Here is a 22106-nt window from a genome sequence, read left to right on the forward strand (position 1 = left end):
CATTTCACCTTCCTTTTCACTCAAACAAACAAAAAAATGGATTGGTTATTCCCTGCTGACATTAAAAAAATAACTTACTATTAATTTTTTTGATGACAAAAATATTTGTTTATTGTAGACAAATATAAAAATACAGAAAAACACAAAAAGGAAAACAAACCACTCTATTTTGGTATTACATGATAGCTAATATTTTCCTATTTTTAAAACAAAATTGGGTTCATCCTGAACATGCTGTTTGGCAATTAACTTTATTCACTTAATTATATCATGCATGTTTTTCATGTTACTAAATATTTTTCAGAATATTATTTTAATGGCTAATATTCCATTGTATAGCCATGACTTAACTAGTTTGCCCTGATGTTGAACATTTAAATTGTTTTTTAATTTAAAACATTAAGCTAAGAATGTTTTCCCACTCTTGGTGACCAGTCATTTTATTTGTTTATTCAACATTTTTGAAATACGTGCCCCCTGCAGGGTGCTTGACCTTTGCAGAGAGGGGAGACTCCAAAGGCCAAGATGCTCAGATTTAGGAGACCAGTGGTTGAGCCCCTAGGGCTCTCTTTATGGGAAACTACTCCTCCCCCAAAGCTTACCAGTAGAAGATGTAGAAGTGTAAATGAGGAAGGTAGAATCCACAACTTTCCTAGTCTCTTGCCTTGGGGCCCAGGTCCTTGGTGTACAGACACCCCAGGAAGCCCAAGTTAAGAGAGCAAACACACTTTGAATATGATTCAAGTTCGAAGGGCTTGCTTGTTCCTCAAGTTGCTTAGGTTGCATTAAAATAATACTTTCCAAATCCAAAAATCTGGATTCTTTTCCTATAGGCCAGTTCTTGGGTCTCAATTTTATTATCTGTCAAACACTGATATCAAGGGGGTTGGATATTTCCAGTTTCTCCTTTTAGCCTTGTGTATAATTGGGATATAGAAGCAGGGTTTCTCATTCCCTTTCTGATCCTAAGGTTTCCAAGGAGAGAAATAAAAGGTCTCAATTAAATATATATTCTAGAAGCATTTATTGCAGAATGAAGATGAGTTCCCAATCTGGGAAAATAACAAAAGAGAGTTGTTGTACAGCTCTTTGGGGGAAAATCCCTCTTGGGGGGCCTTGAACAGGTAAGTTGTAGTCATCTGTCCACTTACTGTAACCATCCCTTCTCCATGGCTCCAGAGCTAGTTTCTGAGCTGGAAAAGTCATCAGGTTATATTGGGTACTAGTTTCCCCAGGGTTGGGTGGGGTGAACTTTTCAAAAGTGCATATTGAGGTAAAAAACCCAACACCTTAAATACCTCCTTCTAGGCAGGTATGTAGCCTCTGCCCCACTTATCTGTATGAACTTGTAGTTGGTCTTTCTGGAGCTTGCCAGAGTGGGGGAACGTTGCTCCTTCAGGAGTCTGGACAGAACTCTCATTTTTGGCTTCCATTCTCTGATTCTCAGCCACACAGCTGGGTTGGACATGGTCTGAAACTCCAGGGGCAAGTACTTTGAAGGTCTTTTTGGATATGGACCCCAAACCAAAACTCCCCCTTAGCAAGCTGCAAAATTACAGGCAGAAAGACCAGGAAGTAACTTGTAGGAAAGATGAAATGGGCTCTACCCAAGCCCAGATTCCCATTTCAGCTCTGTCAAGAACATGCTGTATAATCTTAGGCCTCCATTTTCCCATGTACAGCAGATATCAAGAGGACTACAGATCAACCCTGTGACCTTCCAATTGTTTTTCTTATCTCTTCTCTCCCAGAGAAAAGCTGTGTCTCCCCTCCATTGTCATGCAACTGAGCAAGTAAGTTCCTGTGGGGTGCTATCGTGTGCTGCCCTTGCCCTGGGACCAAGCACTGCCTGGGGAGCGCGTGCAGTAGTACTTGCTCACCACATGCCTACACTGGTCACACTTGACTGTGCAGCACCACTGGAATTTGCAGTTACAGCTGCTTATAGCCTCAGTTCTCTTCTCTTCCACCTGCAGGCCACACTCTGTACACAAGCGCCCGCAGCTGCATTGCTCCCACCTGGATGTATTGTGGCTGTTCTGCAGACACTCCCGACCCTCTGTGCCATAGATGCCCAAGCTAGAATTGCGGGTACAGTAATCAGGCGATTCCTCTAAAAAGATGAGCTCAGCTTCTGCACTAGGAAGGAAGGCCTCAGTGGGTGCCCAGTGGCCCTCGGCACTGTTCCCAGCCCTTAGCCGCCTCTTATCCATCTCAATTTTCAGTGCCCGGTCATACTTGGCCTTTAGGTAGTTGCCCATCTCCCGGAAGTTAGCCAGCTGCAGCCAGCATGTCTGGATGCTACAGCTCCCCGAGATGCCATGACATTTGCAAGTCCTTTTCATGGTGGCTCTCACTGCCTTCACAGAGAGAGAAAGAGAGAGGGAGGACAAAAGGAGATTGGCTCTGGGTAGAGAAGACCAAAGGCTAGCAATCAATGGAATATTTTAGAGTTGTGCTTCTTAACTTTAGAGTACATTAGAATTATGAGGGAGTCCCGTAAGAAGATCTGGGCCCTACCCCATATCTTCTCAATTAGGAAGTTCAGAGGTTTAAAGGCCATGGTATTGGTGATTTTAACGTTCCCCTGAGTGATTCTTATGGAAGAAGTGAGGCAAGTGTTGAGAAGGTTACTGAAGTCAGGAAACCTAGGCTGAAGGCCCAACTTCATCACTTGTGAGCTTGTTTCTCTTTCTGCCCATAAGAATAAGAATGATCAAGAAAGTATTTTGTAAATTAAAAATGAAAAACATGATCATTGGCACTGTTATTGTGTTGAAGCTGGGGGCTAGAGTATTTGTGGGTATTTGGATTTGTCTTTTGGGCCCTCTCCCAGAGGGAAGGAAGCTCTGGATTCTGAATCCCTACCCCCAAGGTGATTACCCATGGTTGTAATTGCCTTGAAAACCTCTTCCCTTTGCCATGGGCAACCAGGACATCTAGGTATAGGTTCAAAGGGAAATTTCTATGCTCTTAGCTTCTAATACAACTAGACTCCAGATTTCAGTTCAGAATACTCCAAGGATTGCTACCCCACCAGAAGTCTTGGGGGAGATTAGACCTTCCAGAGAAGCTTAGATCAATCCCAACCCCTCCAAGCCCAGAAAGACATTAGGACATAGGTTGTATGATAAACCCCTGTTAATTTCCTAGAAATGCAGTTGAAATGGTTAAAATTTTAAGTCATGGAAGCAAGCCCTTTGTTCTGTATTGTTCTGTGTTCTCAGAAACCTGCCTGTAGAAGGAGTTAGCGTATAAGGTTTAGTGATAAAAGGACTAGGCTAGAAGATCTGTGTTCATTGCCTGGTTCTGATACTTATTAGCTGTATTGCCTTGGCCAAGCCACAGCTCTGCCTTAACTGGCTTTGTCATCCAGAGAATGGGGGTAGCTATCCCAGTCCTGCTGAGTGGTGTGAGGATGAAACATGTATGAGACAGCTCTTGGTAAGTTGTGAAGGTCTGTATGGATGTGAGGCTTTTGTAAATACTGAGCCTGTTGGCTCATTGGTCAACTCTTATACGTACCAGCCTGCCTGCCCTGTTGTTATGAAGATTCATCAGGGCTCTGGCATCCTTCCCCTTCTCCAGACTGTCCACGAAGAGTTTGGAGATTCTTTCCCCAAACTCTACATTGTCGCTGCATCCTCCCCAGATCCAGCCATGGCCTCCTACACATAAGGAAAGAATAAGTTCTGCATATAGCTTCCTGCTAAGTCCCTGGAGAAGAATCAAGGTCATTTTAGCTGACATAGACAAACCATCCCCAAGAGTCCTAGAAGTGTGTAAAGCTATAGCTAAACGTGAGACAGGGAGGGAATTCCCTGGTAGTCCAGTGGTTAGGACTCCGCACTCTCAGTGCGAAGGCTGGGATTCAATCCCTGGTCAGGGAACTAAGATCCTGCAAGCCACGCAGGGCAACCAAAAAAAAAAGAAAAAAAGGAAAAAAGGAAAAAGAAAAAGGTGAAACAGGGAAATGGAGGTATTTTGGGTGGGAGTGGAGGGTAGTCCTATTCCCAAAGCCAACTGCCCACCCTTCAGGCACTCCCCAACTCTAGACAGTTCAACTCTATACCCAAAGTAAAGGTAGGCATGCTGGGGCTGGCCTAGAGGATCTCAAATGTTCACTGCAGTTCAAACATTCTAGAATTCTGTACCATTATGCTACAGTAGTCTTGTTAGAGCCACCTCCTCCCTCATTAGTGACAAATCTAAGTCTCTTAGGCTGTCTGCAGATAATTGGGTAGCTCTGGATTATGTACAAGTCATTCTAAGCCTGAAATACAAGGGTTAGCTTTAAACTCTCTTTGGCCTCCTTCCTAGATGCCTTGTTGGCTTTAGAGCTTGGTGCTACTTGCTGATCCTGGAATCATGGATCCAGCTCAGTTCTTAGGAGGGTCTAGATCTAGGAGCTCCCACCAATGAAGCTGCTGCTAGAGTCTAGGGGTTTGAAGAAGCTGTGTCCCTCAGCCTTTCCCTGGAAGAGTTTAGCCTACGCTCAGCTCTATACCCCTCACCTCTTCCCACCCCCATCAGAGAGCACAACTTACCTGTCTTTCCATTTTTTGACTCATCACAGCCACAGTTTTCAAAGTCGCCCATGCTACAGTTCTTGGTGATGGTGTACATGACTCCAGCAGAGCTGATAGCATGAATGAAGGAAGTCTCCCTGGTGGCTTTGGAAAGAAAGAGGGGGCTGGAAACCAGGACCCTGATGACCCAAAGCAGAGTTTTTGGAAAAGCAATGCCATTTCATTTCTCTCTCCTGTCCCCCTCCCTCTTTGGGTTTATTAAGAGAATGCTTTTCTACTTGAGAGAACAGTGCATGCCTTTCCAGCATCCTTACTTCATCCAGGCAGGAATGAGCATCCCCATGCTACAGATGGGGAAAGTAAAACCCAGAGATAAAGTGATGAGACCAAGGCCACTCTCCTCACCAGTTATGGTGTTGGGACCAGGACACTATCCCCCTGATATCCAGCCTAGGCCTCTGTTCGTTAGCGATTGCTTCTTGTCCTTAGGCAGTGAGGACTCAGAGCTATGAGGCTGGCTTATGAAAGAGAGAAGGGTATTTTCTTCTCTCTGACATGGAGTTGGAGCGATGTAATAATCATCATGATAATACTTACCACTTACTGAGCTTGTATCTTCCTAACTCTTTATAAACATTGTCCCATTTTACTTCTCATCCTATTTGTATACCCCACAGGAAGATACTTTTTTCCCCATCTTCTTTACTCCCTTCCCCCCAGCTTTTCTCAGGCAACTCTCTTCATTAATAGTTTCTACATAAACAACTTTCATGCAAACTACTATACATAGTTACAAACAACTGCACACACACACACACACACACACACACACACACTCAAGTTGAAGCATAGCTCCATGTGTGATCTCTCAGTTTCTCTGTTGTTGGGATTTTATGACAGTTGAAACTCCCTCAGAGGCTGCAAACACAGAGCCCTTTCCCCATTTTTGTTTCATGCAAATCAGTACAAGATAAGTGTATACAAACACAAATACAGACATGCATTAAAAAATAGAGTAATTAATTTCTTTAGAGATACCTTTGTATTCACCTCATTCAACCCTCACAACACTCCTGGTGAGCTAAGCAGCTGACCTTATTGACCCAAATGACAGCACTGAAGTTGAGAGAGGGAGAAGTAACTCACTTGAGGTCACACAACAAGGAAGTGGCAGATCACTGCTAACTTTTTCATTTCACTGTACACATACATGTTACACATACATATATACTTCAAGCCCAACTTCATGGACATATACCCCCTTGTACAGGTGCACAAACTTACCACTTCTCAGCCTGTTGTGAGTGGAAAGCTGGAGAGCATTTTCAGGGCAGTTCCAGCGTTCCCAAGCAAATTGGAATTTACACTCCTCAATGCCACTCTGGGCACCCAGGGCCACACTGGTGGTGTAGGTCAGATAGGCCTGGCAGAGGGAAAAGGATGTGAGCTTCAACCCTGGCTCTAGTCAGGTTGTCTGGGTCAGAGGGTGCAAGCAAGACTCAAATGGGTTAGCTCTCCATTAGGGAATAATCAATCATAGGTTCCTCTGGGTGGGTGACTTCTGGCACTATCTCCTCTCCCCTCTTTTCTTTCCCCAAAAGAGTTCCCTTAGGAACCTGGATGGGTAAAAACAGGAGCAGGAGATCATCCTACCTTGGGACCTGTTATCAGGAAATTGTTCACTGACCTACCAAAAAGAGAAAAAGTGAGGCAATGGTGAATGGGGATGAGGTAGTAGAAGCTTCCTTGGTGAGGGGGGCGGTGGGGGGGAGGGAGAGGGAAGGACTTACCAGGCAGAGGCACTGAAGGTTGCATAGCATATGCCCACAGCCACCCTGAGCATAAACAAGTCCCCCATGGCCCTTCCCACCCCCAGGGGACCAAGTCTAGCCCAGGGCCAAGTCCAGAGAAGTGAGGAGAGGGCAGGATCTTTCTCAGTATTTATGTAGGGAAATGCTGAATGGCCAAGGGGGAAAAAATCAACAGCTCTTCTCATTTGTCCCTCACTGGCAGGGCTGTAGGAGCCACTGACCCAATGGGGGACCAGGGAGGAGGGACTCAGCCCAAAGCCTCCAAGGGAAGCCCCGCCCTGCCCCGCCCTGCCAGCCCTTCCTCCCTCCCAGGCTGACAGATGGGCTGAAGCCTTTCCCTACCCAGGAGGTTTCTACCCTCTATAAGTCAGACTTTTGTCTCTTCCTGCTTGAGGGCTCATTTTTCAGAATCTTGTAGCCCAGAGCAAGCAAGTTTCCTAACTCTGCTAATTCTAAAGATAGGTCATCTATCCCTCAAAGTTACAGTGTCCTCACCCGTTAATGAGACCCCACTCCTTACCCTGCCTTCCTCCTCAAGGTGTTAATAATTATAGAGGAACTCTACTTGGGGCCCTCTCCTACTCATTTTACCCAAGTAAGCAAGTGCACCATTCCTACCTCCTCCCTTGATGACTGTAAAGTCACGTGGGACCCTGGAGCAGACACACTTCAGAGGCCACCTCTCAACAGTCCCTTCTACCATATTCAACCAAAGTAAGTTCTGGTAAATTTACTTCATTCCTAGTAGGTCTACCATTTTATATTTGTTTGAGCTCTAGTTTGTTAACTGCTTGTATATGTGAGAATCAACCTTTGGGCCACCCAGGGCTATATTTAAGAAGACTGATGCCTTTCTTTCTGATAGCACTTTGTTACTAGGACATAAGCTCCTTAGGCAGGAATCTGTCTTTAAGATTCACTTTGTATTCTTAGTGCTGAAGAAGATGCCTGGATGAATGAACAAATGAGTGAAGGAATGAATGAATAAAAGAACTTGTGGCCCCTAGGAAGAACCCAAAGCAATATTAGGTAGGGTCGGGGACTGCAATGAAGGGGTGGAGACCTTCCTTGGTTGGTGAAACTCTTTTCTAAGGCTGGGGAAGGCAGGCTAAAGAGATGCAGAGGAAAGTACAAACAGGAAGTTACAGTCCTAACTCATTACTCTGTGACCACAATCCAGATCACTTCACAGCACCCTGGACTGGATTTGGATGAGAAAGGGAGCTCAGAAATCCCCCCACCAAAGGAGTTCCAGGGGCCAAGGAGTCCCCAGGCCTTTTTAGAGCAGTGAACTCAAAGTGTGGGCTGGGATTAGTGTCAGCCTGCAAACTATTATCTTTATGTGAGAAGATAAGTACAGAAATGAAAATGTTTAGAAATTTTTATAGCAGTTTGACAGAGTGATTTTAGATATGTTGAAATCTAATAAGAAATTTGAGCTCCTATTCTGTCTTTTTTTCTGTTTCATTTTTCTAGGAGGATGGGTATGAATGTCTCAAATGCAAAATGTCCTTAATGGACTAAAGCTCTGGCTCTCGGCCCAGCAAGCTCTCTTCCTTTCCTTGCCTGTGGGATTCTCTCCTTGAGGAAGAGAGGTGTCCCACACTGAGTTACTTGGGAAAAGCACACTGAGTTTTGCCTCAGTGGCCTTTTCTCTGTTTCCTACTTTTCCCAATCAAGAATCTAATATTTACACCTGAAACTGATTTGATATTGTAACTGAATGATACTTAAAAAAAAATCTATTGTTTAACTTTCACTTCTTAAGACAGTAGGGCTGATTTCCATGCCACTGACTGTGTGGTCAGAACAGGGGTCACATTAGACCCAAGGAATCTCCCACACCCCTTGAAAGAGTTTTAGGAGTGATCTCACATTCACTTCCTGTGTATGAGTGACTGGGTCTTGTTCTTCTGTGCTCCCCATAGCACTTGACATTTAGTTGGTACTCTATAAAAATATTCTTTAATTTTCTAGGAAGGAGAGGGGAAGGTGGTGAGCTTTTTGTGTGTAAACTTTGTGCTTGCTCCTGCTCACATTCTCTAAAGATCACATAAGTTCTCTAAAAGGAATTTAGGATGTTAAAGAAAGGCCTCTGCTCCAGGTATTAGGAGCCTTGGATGTTGGCCACTAATTTATTATGTGACCCTGGGCAAGCTATTTACTGTCATGTGGACTCAATTGCTTCATTTGAAAAATGAGAGAGTTGGGAAGATGTTGAGTGTTGAATAACCTCTAAGGGTTCTACCAGCTCTCTTACATGCTATAATCCTAATTTTATGATTTACAAAATTTATTAACCCCAGAGGTGATTGTAGGCCAGAGATGGGAAAATCTTGTCTTCTCCAGCTGTCAGCATGGGAATCTTATGTATCTTTAAATCCTTCAGTTGGCCATCTGGATAAGCCTGTGAGATGGACACCTGGAGGGCAACCAATGGCTTCTTCAGAGTCCTTTGGGACTCTGTCTACATAAGACTGCTGTGCTGGACTGATCATAGTCATTCATTGTGGTAGAGGGTCTCCTGGAGGAAGAGAAGAGCCAGAGATTGGTGCTCCACACTGAAGTTTACACATCATTTATAACCAGCTTGTGCATCCATTTCGTTAACCTCAGCCCTATTATCTCATTAGTTTCTAAGTGACGATTCAACTCTTTCAACTGTTGGTTTCTCTCTTCTGGGAATGGAAATCAGGAACTGAAGACCAGAGTAGACGACAATTGTGGAGGTAGAGTGGGCCTATGACCAGACAGACAGAATAGTAGTATATCTGAGCTAGTGGTGTGCTGGTAGATATTCAACAACCAGTTTCAGTGTGATAGGAGACATGATTGGTAGTGTTTGCTGATTTGCCTGGTGTAAATACTTCCACCATGGCTGATTTCAAACTACCAATGTGGACTTGGGAAGAGACAAATAGTGGCACATCATTATACAGTATTTTTATCGTAGGTATAATAGATGTAAGTAACCTTAAGGGTATAGATAATAGTAAAATCTAGTAAAATAATTAGGAAGTGATAGATTTTGACTACTTATCTTTGTTTTTGTTTGGCTGTGTCATGCAGCTTATGGGATTTTAGTTCCCTGACCAAGGATTGAGCCCCAGGCCCCGGCAGTGAGAGCACTGAGTCCTAACCACTGCACGGCCAGGGAATTCCTTTTTATTTTCCCCTTTGTTTTTAATATAATTAATTTATTTATAAGTTTAATTGTAAGTTTATATAATTTAATTTTAATAACAGCTGTTTTAACAACCAGTTTGCAAAATTCCTAAAAATTTATTTAGGTTCTCTGAGACTGGACAAGCTGCCTCCCACCACACCGCTGGATCCCTGTATCCTCCCTCTAGGCCACTGGAAGGTAAAGTGCAAAAGATTTGTCTGTAGAATTTAACACCAAATATTTGTTTGTTCCAGTTATGTGCAAGGCTTTAACCTTTGCTGAGCCAAAGTCTTGCTACCTGCCCTCAAGGAGCTTAGTATCTAGTAAAAAGGAGATAAGGTCTGTATCTAACTATAATGTAGGGCATCAAGTGGTAAGTGGAATGCAATGAATAAATGCACTGTATTCCACTGGAATGGTATTCATAGAGCTAGAGAGGAGTAGGATGGGATAATCCTGAAGGCCCCTTCCACCTTATGTTCCAGGATGTTGAGATACCAGGAGTCTTAGGGGAATACTGGGGGCAGTAATCAGTGAGGAGTAAGCCAGAGTCACCCTTGCTGTGCCCAGCTTCAGGAAATCTAGAGGCCATTTATAGAGGCATAGAGTGTGTCTGAGCTAGAGGCTCCCATTTTTACAAGGATATAACTGAGGCCCAGAGAGAGAGGATTTACTCAGGGTTACAGAGTGAGTTGGGGCCAAGAGAGCCTTGATGCTACCATCCTGGTTTGCCCAGGACTGAGGTGTTTCCCATGGTATAAGACTTTCAGTGCTTATACCAAAACAGTCTTGGGCAAACCAGGATGGTTGGTCACTCTGCGGTGAAGGTGGTGTGCATCCTAAGCTAATGCTTCTTCCAGATGTGCATTCTCACTAAACTCCCCAGATCCCTGGTTCCTCCACATTTCTTTTCCAGGCTCCTTTTTCAGGGTTCTGAGACTAGAGGGGCTGCTTAGACTATGGAGCAAGTTGGGGAGTATGGGAGTTGAGTGAGAGGGTGGAGAGAGGGTGGAGATGGCTGGAGAATGCCAGAAGAGAAAGAGATAGGATTTCTGACTTTTAACACTCCTCTGCTAATTAGATAAGGGGTGGAGATGGGGGGTAGAGAGAATGAGCCTCCATGCATATTCTTCTGAGCAGTGACACTGAGCAGAGCTCAGGAATTTTTAATCTCTGGTCTCCACCCCTCCTCCCTGGAAGCTTGTCTCTTCCCACCCCCTGGTGACTCCCAGTCCAAATGCCACAGCTGCTTGAGCTCCTGACCCTCCCTTTGACCCCCCAATTTAGCCTCAATGACTTGCAAAGTTCCTCAACAATATACCCAGGGAAGGAAGAGGAGAATACTTCAATTTTCCCTTTGAGATCTAGGTTTCCAAGTGTGGGGAAGAAAATAGGCCTTCCTGTGTGGAAAATGGGAGCAGTTGCTGGAACACATGGGCCTGTGAGGGCTGGGGTACATTAGAGGAGATAAATCTGCAAGCGATGACTAGCTGTTTCTTGCTTGAAGGTATATTCCCTTCATCAATTGGGAAACTCCTTAGGGCTTGCCCTTGTCAATCCCAACCACACAGGAATCTCTCCAAGGATAGCAGCATATTATCCCATCAAACTGAGGTGCCCAGGTGGCAGAATCCACATCATCATTAGCCTAGAAAGGTTTGGAGTTGGAGGGGCTCATCCAAGGAGAGATTTCGGTTGGCTAAAACCCCTTTATTATATTTTTTATTCTCTCACTGTTCAAAACTCCCATCTCTAGACATTAGGTAGGACACAGAAGTTCCAAGTTAATGTTTCTTGATTGATTGTTGTTGACAAAAGTATGGAGGTGATTGTGGAATTTTATTAGTTTTCAGAGAAATATGCATCCATCTATCCATTTATTTATTCTAAAAATATTTACCTACTTAGTTCAGGCTAGTATTCAACACTTATGGGTCTAAGATGAATTATCATTACTTGTTTTTATCCTGGAGGAGCTTTTAGTCTGGTCTGAGAGAGAAAAGATTAAATAATTTATAACAATACAGTGAGATAAAGTACTCTGGAAAGGTTGGAGGGGGAGTAAGGATAATGAGTAAATCTCCATAGACAAGGACTTCTGATAGAGACCTGCCATCTGGTGGCGATGAATGGTACAACATGCTCTTTGTTGCTCTGATGTGGGATTCAGTATTGCAATTTCAGCCTTTATTGAGCACCTGCCCAATGGGTAGCCAGCCCAGTGGTTGGCACTATGATGCATATACAGTAAAGCTTCTAAGGTGACATTGGTCCTTTAAAAACTTGCAGTGTGCTTGTGGATATAAAGCATAGTTGAAAAAGTTATCAAGCAAACAACATTATATTTGATATACACACATGAATAAATACATCTTAAAAATATGTAAATGATTAATAATTGTTACCAAAAAAGTAAACAAAATGGAAATATGTAAAGTAAAAAATGAGAGTCTCCCCCGTCCCACTCCCTGTGAGTAACCATTATGAACAGTTTAGTGTGGATTCTTTGCATGTACAAATGTTTGTAAATACATACATAATTTAAAAAATAGAATTGTGTTGTTATTCCTCAATTTGGTTTTTAAACTTTTATATCGTGGACCCCTTTCTGTGATACTACATATTAATCTAACTTGTTTTCTCTTAATTTTTATATTAAATAAAAAATTAAGCATGTTAATATGAGTAAGTTGTCTATAAGGTTTGTTAGGAAAAGCAGCAACCTCAACTATACCCCCACCGTCCTCTCAAGAAGCAACAACTTTCAATTCTTTTATCTGGTGCTATTAGTGTTATCTCCATGTTTCTAAAAAACCTATTCGTGTCCTATTTATTGTTTTCTTTCAATTTTAGGTATTATTGTTGACTTCCCACCATGGATGATGAGGATTGGCCTCTCTTTTCTTTTCCCACTTATCAAATACAAATGCATCTTTCTCATCTTTCCATCTCCTCGTATAGTTAAATTTACTTAGGTCAATATTGAACGTTTACATTATGATCATGTATACTATTTAGAGGAAAGTCATGTAATAAATCAGGCTTACTTTTCTTTCCCTACATGTCTTTTTGTTTTCACTGGAATTAATAATTATCTGTTTTTGTTTGCTTAGTTTTCTATGTAAATTCTGCCCTTACCCAAAAGACCTCTCATTTAACTCTCAGACTTGCTCTAATCTGGCCTAGTTACTTCTCTGCATACTGCATAGCTGTAATCCTAGTGTCTTCTTTCACCATCAGGATGAGGGTTCACTTTGCTTCTCCACTTTGTTGCACATCCTATTTCTTAAATCTTATGTCTTTTTTTTTTTTTCTTTTTTCTTTTTTTGCGGTACGCGGGCCTCTCACCGCTGTGGCCCCCCCCGCTGCGGAGCACGGGCTCCCGACGCGCAGGCTCAGCGGCCATGGCTCACGGGCCCAGTCGCTCCGCGGCATGTGGGATCCTCCCGGACCGGGGCACGAACCCGTGTCCCCTGCATCGGCAGGCGGACTCTCAACCACTGCGCCACCAGGGAAGCCCCTCTTATGTCTTTTTATCTCAGTTTACTCCCTCATTTTGGTAGATAACATTTCAGTAGCTTCCTGAGAAAGGGTGCATAGGAAGCAAATTTTTTGAGACCTCACATATCCGAAAAGTTTTATTCTACTCTCACTTGATTGATATTTAAAATTTTTAAATTACTATTTTGGTAGGGTATAGAATTGTAGATTGGAAATAATTTTCCTAAAGAATGTTGAGGTAAGTGTTCCAATGTCTTCTAGTTTCCAGGGTTGCTGTTGAGAAATCTTATGCTGTATTGAATGTTAGGCTTTTGTAGGTTACCTGTTCTTCTCCCCACCCTCCTTAGAAGCTTTTAGAAACTTTTCTTTATCCCCAGCACACTGACATTTTGCAATGATGTGGCATTGGTATAGAACTTTTTCATTTCTCGTGTTTAGTACTCATGAACTCTTTCAATCTGTAAACATGTCTTTTTGGACTGGTAAACTTTCTTATATTATTTCTTTGATAATTTATTTCATTTTCTATGTTTTCTTTTTCTACAATTATTTTGTGTGTGTGTGTTTGGGGAGGCTGAGTTATTGAGCCTCCTGGACTGATCCTCTCATTTTATCTCTTCTTTCCTGTTTTCCATTTTTTTCGTTGTTTTATTTTTCTAGGAGAAAATAAGAGTTTTCTCATATTCTTTATTCTTGTTTCATGATTGCAATAAAAAAAAAGTTTCTCAAGACTTTTTTTCCTGGTTTCTCAAGACTTGTAAATTCAGTTGCTTTCCACCTTTCCGAATTTTGTTTTCCCTCTACTTTTGGCTCCTCTTTGACTTTGGAGTTTTGTGCTTAAAAAAAGTCCCTTTACTATTTTGTGAGGAAGGGACAATAAATGCATGTATTCAACCTGCAGTGTTTAACTAGAATACATATACTTGTTGTTTTATGTCAGATTTCTTAAAAATAAAATTTAAATTGGGGAAGTGAAATGCAACTGGGATGGTCTGAGTAAGATCAATTTCTGCCAGTGCTTAGCAGGGACTATCTTCCAGCAGCTGACTTCATCTCTCCCTGCCCAACCCAGGAAATAGAACCAAGGAAAAATCAGGACAGATAATGAAAGGACCATTCTTAAGTACTTGGAACTATTAAAAGATGGAAGAGCAGATTTAACATTTTAGTTTTAACATTATAGTGAACAGTGCTTGTTTCTAAATGTTTACAAACTTCTCTAACTTTTTCTTTCACACTCACTGTTCCATTGAAACTACTTTAGATTATCAGTGATCTCCACATTGCCGAATCCAGAGTTATTGTAGATCATTCAGTCTCCATCTTGTAACTTTCGCTTCTTTCAGCTTCCAGGACTCCAGAGATGATTGGTTTCCCTTTTACCTCTGGCCACTCTGTCTCAGTCTGCTGGTCCCTCTTCATTTCTCAGACCTATTAATATTGGAGAGCACTGAGGCTCATTCCTCAGACATCTTTTATTTTTTATCTGTATTTACTCCCATATGGTGGCTATCCCAAAATTATATCTTTTTTTTTTCTTAAATTGTCCTCTTGTGCCTTTAAGAGCCAACCCTATTCTTGGGATGGCCCTCCTAAAATGAGAGGGAGATTGCTGCATGTCCTGCCAGACTCCAAAATTATATCTTTAGTCAGACCTCACCTATGCTCCAAACTTGTATATCCAGCTGTCTGCTGGACATCCTCCAGGAAGGCCTAATTGGCTATCTAGCAGGCATTTCAAATGTGACATGTCCAAAACAGAGCATCCCATTCTCTCCCTCTTCACTCTCAATCTGATCCTCTAACCAGTCTTCCCATCTCAATAAATGGCAACTCTGTCTTTCAATTGTTAAGGGAAATTCTAGGCTCCTCTTCCTCACACCCCATATCTACTCTGATAGCAAATCTTACCAACAATAACATGCTAGATATTTTACATATTAATCTTGTTTATTGTCTGTTTCTCCCAACAGAATATAAACACCATGAAAACAGAATTTTGTCAATTTTAGTCACTGTTGTATCCCCAGGGCCTACAATAGTACCAGGCACATAGTTGACATGTAGTAAATATTTGTTCGATGAATTTTAAAAGATATACATTCTTAGAAATGTTTAAAGGTTTAATGAGGCATAACTTACATACAGTAAACTTTATCCTTTTTAAGTATATAAAAATTTTGACAAATATATACAGTTATGTAGTAACCACCACAATCAACACACGGAACATTTTCATTGCCCCAAGTTCTTTTGTGCTCTTTTATAATCAACCCCTCCCCCATTGCAGCTCCTGGCAACCCCTGATCTGATTTCTGTGTGTATATATGTGTGTGTGTGTGTATATATATATATAGATATATATAGATATATAAAGCTTTTAAAGACTTAATTTTCTTAGTGCAGTTTTAAGTTTACAACAAAATTGAGAAGGAGGTACGGAGATTTCCTATATACCCCCTGTCCCCATACATGTGTAACCTCCCCTGTTATCAGCATTACTCACCAGAATGGTACATTTCTACCTACACTGACCCATCATAATCACTCAAAGTCCATAGTTTACATTAGGGTTCACTCTTGATGTACATTCTACGCATTTGGACAAATGTATAATGACATGTATCCATCATTATGGTATCATACAGAGTATTTTCACTGCCCTAAAAATCTTCTGTTCTCTGCCTCTTCATTCCTTCTTCCTTCCTGACCCTCCCACCCAACGCTGGCAACCGCTGATCTTTTTACTGTCTCCATAGTTTTGCCTTTTCCAGAATGTCATGTAGTTGGAATCATATAGCATGTGGCCTTTTCAGATTGGCTTCTTTCACTTAGTAATATTCCTCCATGTCTTTTCATGGCTTGATAGCTCATTTCTTTTTAGCACTGAATAATATTTCATTGTCTGGACATACCACAATTTATCCATTCACCTGCTGAAGAACATCTTGGCTGCTTCCAAGATTTGGCAATTATGAATAAAGCAGTCCAGGTTTTTGTGAGGACATAGGTCTTCAACTTGTTTTGTAAGAAACAGCCAAACTATCTTCTAAAGTGGCTGTACCATTTTGCATTTCCTCCAGGAGTGAATGAGAGTACCTGTTGCTCCACATCCTTGACAGTATTTGGTGTTGTCAGTGTTTTGGATTTTGGCCTTTCTAACAGATGTGTAGTGGTACCTCACTGTTGTTTTATTTATTTATTTTTAAAATATTTATTTATTTATTTATTTATTTATTTATTTGGCTGCATCGGGTCTTAGTTGTGGCATGTGGGATATTCAATGAGGCATGCGGGATCTTTCATTGTGGCGTGCAGGCTATTCTTTCTAGTTGTGGTGCGTGGGCTCCAGAGCATGTGGGCTCAGTAGTTGTGGCACGCAGGCTCTCTAGTTGTGACGTGTGGGCTCTAGAGCGCGCAGGCTTAGTTGCCTGGTGGCATGTGGGATCTTAGTTCCCCAACCAGGGATTGAACCCACATCTCCTGCATTGGAAAGCAGATTCTTATTAGAAGGTCCATTCTAACCACTGGACCACCAAGGAAGTCCCCTCACTGTTGTTTTGATTTGCAATTCTCTGTTAACATATTGATGTGGAGCATGTTTTCATGTGTTTATTTGCCATCTGTATATCTTCCTTTTTTTTTTTTTTTTTGCGGTACGCGGGCCTCTCACTGCTGTGGCCTCTCCCGTTGTGGAGCACAGGCTCCGGACACGCAGGCTCAGCGGCCATGGCTCATGGGCCCAGCTGCTCCGAGGCATGTGGGATCTTCCCAAACCGGGGCACGAACCCGTGTTTCCTGCATCGGCAGGCGGACTCTCAACCACTGCGCCACCAGGGAAGCCCTGTATATCTTCTTTAATGAGGTGTCTGTTAAGGTCTTTGGCCCATTTTTTAATTGGGTTTTTGTTTTCTCATTGTTGAGTTTAAGAGTTCTTTGTATATTTTGGATAACAGTCATTTATCGGGTTTGCCTTTTGCAAATATTTCTTCCAGTCTGTGACTTGTCTTCTCATTTCCTTGAGATTATGTGTTTTTTTCAACCACAGTTAATAATAATATAGTGGTTATTTGTTCCACGAAAGTTTGATAGAACTCACCAGTAAAACTCTCTGAACGTGGTACCCTCTTTAAAATAGAGATTTGAGGGACTTCCCTCGTGGTCCAGTGGTTAAGAATCTGCCTCCCAATACAGGGGATGCAAGTTTGATCCCTGATTGGGGAACTAAGATCCCACATGCCAGGGGACAACTAAGCCCCTGCACTGCAAAGTTTCTTCTGAGAGCAAGGACCATTCTTTATATCCTGAATTGCAGCAAGCTCACTAGACCAATTTACATGGTAAATTCTTCTATGGTAATTGATCTTATAAAGGTTTTCTACTTCTTCAGTTTTGGTAATTTACTTATTCCTCAAGAATAATTGATTATGCCATAAATAAAATTAAAAGACAAATGAAAAATTGGGGGAAAAGATTAACAATTAATATTACAGAGAAAGATTAATCTACCTAATATAGAGTAAGCCTAGAAACTGAGAAAAGATCATAACTCAATAGAGAAATTGACCAAGAACATGGATAGACCATTCATAGGCCAAGAAACAAACATGGCCCTTCAAAATATGAAAAGATGCTCAAGCTCAGTCATAATAAGAGGAATGCAGGTAGAAACTACTCCATTGTTCACCAGTCAGACTAGCAAAAACGCAAGAGTTCGATAACATTCTATGTTAGCATGCCTGTGGAGAAATAGTAAGACTCATTTGCGTTGCTGAAGGGAATGCAAAATGCTGTAACCCTTGAGAAAGGAATCTGAAGATATTGGCAAAAATTTTAGATGCATTTACCCTTTGATCCAGAATTCTGCTTCTGGGAATCTATCTGCAGACACAACTTCACAAGTATTAAATGATACATGTACAAGATTATTCACTGGAGTATTATTTATAATAGCAAAACATAGAAACAAATCAGTAACAAGGAATGAGTAAAATAAATGGTATATCCACCAATGATATATCCACCCAATGGTATACTCTGTAGGCCTAGAATAGTAATATCTCCTCTCTGTGTACTGTTTTGGAGAGATTTCCAGGATACACTGCTAAGTGAAAAAAGTGAGGTACATAGCCATGTGGAGAGTGTGTCTCTTTTGTATTAGTACAGGGAGTAAGAAGAATATATATTAATATTCTTCCACATTATCATAAAGAAACAGGAATAATACATAAGAAACTAATAAAAGTTGTTTCCTATAGACTCAAAAGTGAGATAGGTAGGATATGGGTAGATGTGAACAAGATGTAAGGAAGACTTTTCAAATCTTTTTATATTGTTTTCATTTTCAAATGTGAATTATCATTAAAAATTATTACAATTTAAAAAATACATTCATTAGCTTTTTAAAAAGTATTTTAGGGACTTCCCTGGTGGCACAGTGGTTAAGAATCCGCCTGCCAATGCGGGGGACATGGGTTCCAGCCCTGGTCCGGGAAGATCCCACATGCCGCGGACCAACTAAGCCCGTGCGCCACAACTACTAAGCCCACGCACCACAACTACTGAAGCCCATGTGCCTAGAGCCCGTGCTCCGTAACAAGAGAAGCCACTGCAATGAGAAGCCCGTGCCCAGCAACGAAGATCTAACGCAGTCAAAAATAAATAAATTTATTTAAATAAATAAATAAATAAATAGAATAAAAGGTTGCACAAATGTAAATTGGTCTAGTGAGCTTGCTGCAATTCAGGATATAAAGAATGGTCCTTGCTCTCAGAAGAAACTTTATATCTGGAAAATAAAACAATATGCATAAAACATTTTAAAAAATTGACAATACTGAAATAAGGAGAGGATCTGATAAGTATTGAATGATGGCTCTGACCCTAAGTTCTGTGGCATTCATGGCAGGAGTGATTTCACTGGGCTCGGTCTCAACGAGGAGGTGATATTGGCAGAGCTTTGAAGGACAAACAGGAAGTGGGTAGAGAGGAGGACATAGGTCACTCCAGACACAAACTCAAGTGTAACCTTGTATTTGGGAGACAATAAGTAGCCCTCTGATGTTTCTCAAAGTACTTAGGGGTTGGGTTAAAAGTGAAGCAGATTTTTATTTATTTATTTATTTTGGCTGCATTGTGAGGCATGTGGAAATTCCTGCCTGCACCACCTGCAGTGGAAGTGTGGAGTCTTAACCACTGGACCACCAGGAAAGTCCTGCAGCAGGTTTTTAAAGACAAGAAGTCAGCCATGCAGAGAGTAGAGGGAGAAGGGTCCCTAGCAGCAGAAGACCCCCAAGGGCATGTGCTCTGAGATCTTGATGGAGTCCAGGAGAGAGAAAGCTGAGGGGTGAAGGGAGCAGCAGGAGCCAGATAACCTGGACCCTTTATTTTAGGTGCAATGGGAAGTCACTGCAGGACTTTAAGTGTATGTATGGGAGTGAGGGGAATCTGACTCACTTTTTAAAAAGATTACTCTGGTTGTTGTGTGGACAATGAATTAGGGGCGGGTGGGGAGAAAGATTGAGAGATCTTCTCAAGAAGAATTGACTACGTCTTTGTATTGATGACATAAAAGTCACATTTTAAGGCAAGATAAGAAAAGTTTAAACATAAAATTTTTTCCTGCTCATTTGGGCCTCCTGCTTCCCCTCCAGTGTGTGTTGTACATCTGCATTATGAGTTAACCAGACCTCCCCAATGACAGAAATGCCTATTCAACTGACTCAACTGTAAAGATCAATTTTTCTCCTTCTGGTGCCAGCCATGTAATTCCTTAGAAGATAACATTCCTTTCTCAATTCTTGAAGGGGTCACGACGACCTACCACTTGCCTTGTATGTGCAGACAGCTTTAGGGAACTTTATGTACAATGCCAATATACCATTTCCCTTAAAGATAGCAATTGGTACAGGACAGACTGGTCAGATGACCTGGATAGATACTGGGTCACTCCTAAAGGAAGTTCTTAGCTGAAATACTTATGACCTTATTAATGTTACTAGCTATATTACTTGTATTCTGCCTATTTTATAAGATTATTGTTTCTTGCATTACCAAATGTGTGACTGAGCCTCAGATAAAATTAATGATGATAGGGTGGCTACAAACAATTGACCACTATAAATATATAGTTCTATAAGATCAATGAGTGTGATAGTGTAACTCTAGATATGTGAAGAAGCAACAAGAGGGAACCATTTCCTGGACCATAACAAACTAGTGAGATAGGCAGTCCAGAGGCTTTTGGTTACTGTTAACAGGGCCTAGTCCAGTAATAGCACGTTGAGTGGACTGTCAATGAAATCCTTGCCTGACCTGAGAATCCTGGGAATCTTTGCCTAGCATTCCTAGTGCCGTGGGACAAATTGGTCATGAAATGCCTCCCAAACCTTGGTCGGAATTACAAGAGATGTGTGCTTGATTACAGGTAACTTTTGCCTGTCACATGTGTACTGACCTCCTCCCTTATTCTTTGGAACCATCCTCATAACTCTCTGAGAGACTCTCTCCCGGGTTATAATCCTCAGTTTGGCTCAAATAAAATTTTCTATTCTTTAAAAAAGTTTTATTTATTTATTTGACTGTGCTGGGTCTTAACTGCGGCACGCAGGATCTTCATTGCGGCATGCGGATCTTTAGTTGCGGCATGTGGGATCTTTAGCTGCGGCATGCGGGACATTTAGTTGTGGCATGTGGGCTCTTAGTTGCAGTATGCAGGATCTAGTTCCCTGACCAGGGATCGAACCCAGACCCCCTGCTTTGGGAGTGTGGAGTATTAATCACTGGACCACCAGGGAAGTCCCTCCATTTCTCTCTAAGATTGCCTATTGATTAATTTTGTTATTGTTGTTGATAGTACTTACCTTTCTCCCTCATCCCTAATGGCTGCATTTTCCACCCTGTGTGACTGGGGAGAAGGGTGGTAGTAACACCTGGGAAGTCAGGGCTTCATTTGGTGAGAAAGGTGATGGCAGCAGAGCCCATTTCCAGCTACCAATGTTTCATTGGTAGTTGGAAATTTGACTCAGGAGCTGGGGAGAGAGGACAGAATTTTGAAGGTCTAGATTTGGGATTCTACTGTGGAGAGGAAATAGTTGAAGCTGTGAGATTGTATGAGGCATCAGAGAGAGGGAACTGAGAGAAAAGAGCTGAGGGCCAAAGACAGATTCTCAGCAAAGCGACACCAACAAAGGAAGCAAGGGGATGAAGAGAGTAAGGTTGCTCTACTAGGGCAGTGTGGAATCCCAGGACAATTTAAGTTGAGGGGTGGAATGCAGGTTGAATGATGAGTGTAGTAGCTGTGTGGCACGGGAGGAATCATGATGAGGTGTAGTACTCAGGAAGGCTCCTGGCAGAAATAGGACTTGAAAGATGGATAGACTAGGTGGATGGAGATGAAGGCAGGGGACTTCCAGAGTAAGCAGTACAAGAACCAAGGTGCAACAGGCAATTCTGACCACTGAGTATATGTGCAAGTTCAGGGGGAGTTGAAGTTTGTGAGTGAAGGGTTCTAGCCAGGAAGTCTGGGGTGATAAATGCATGTAGAAAGAGTTGAATCAGTTAGTTGATCAACATAAGTATTTTTTTTAACATAAGTATTTTTTGAGCACCTCTGTGTACCAGGCACCAGATTAGGTGCTGGGAATATAGCCATGAAACTACTTACCAAGGCCCTGCCCTCTAGAGCATACCTTTTTAGCAAATCAGACAGGTCTTCACAAGTAAGTAGAGGAGCTTAGACTTTACCCTATGGGCCACTGCTCTCATGTGGCCCTATAATGGGAGCTGGATGGAGAGACATCCCCAGCCTGTGGGGGACATAGAAGGGAGTGTATGCAGAGGAAATGCAGACTGTTGGAGAGCTGGGTCTTCCACAGCTTCATGAGCATGTGAGCCTGAACTGTATACACGCAGACCAGGATGAGTGCATTAGAAAGCAGAGAAGTGGTCAGAGTTTCTGAGGAAGTTGTTCATTTGGAGAGATTGATCACTGATTTATTAACCTTTGCAAGGGGAATTCATTTAATAAGCCTTTGTTTGGCTTACGCTGCAGGAATGAAACTCTGATGATGGAATTACTGGCTTGAGTCATTAGGAAGA

General features: G+C 42.0%; 1 protein-coding gene across 1 annotated transcript; it reads right to left on the bottom strand.

The window, feature by feature from the left end:
• Positions 1 to 1811: 1811 nt before the first annotated feature.
• Positions 1812 to 6525, bottom strand: WNT8A (Wnt family member 8A; the record flags this gene model as incomplete). The annotated part of the gene is made up of 6 exons (XM_079701855.1): positions 1812 to 2360; positions 3526 to 3668; positions 4548 to 4673; positions 5814 to 5952; positions 6183 to 6216; positions 6320 to 6525. 6 exons carry the CDS (start codon positions 6523 to 6525, stop codon positions 1812 to 1814), a joined length of 1197 nt encoding a protein of 398 aa, XP_079557981.1.
• Between the last annotated feature and the right edge of the window lie 15581 nt (positions 6526 to 22106).

The sequence above is a fragment of the Hyperoodon ampullatus genome (genome assembly GCF_949752795.1).
Source record: "Hyperoodon ampullatus genome assembly, chromosome: 4".
NCBI classification, from domain to species: Eukaryota; Metazoa; Chordata; class Mammalia; order Artiodactyla; family Ziphiidae; genus Hyperoodon; species Hyperoodon ampullatus.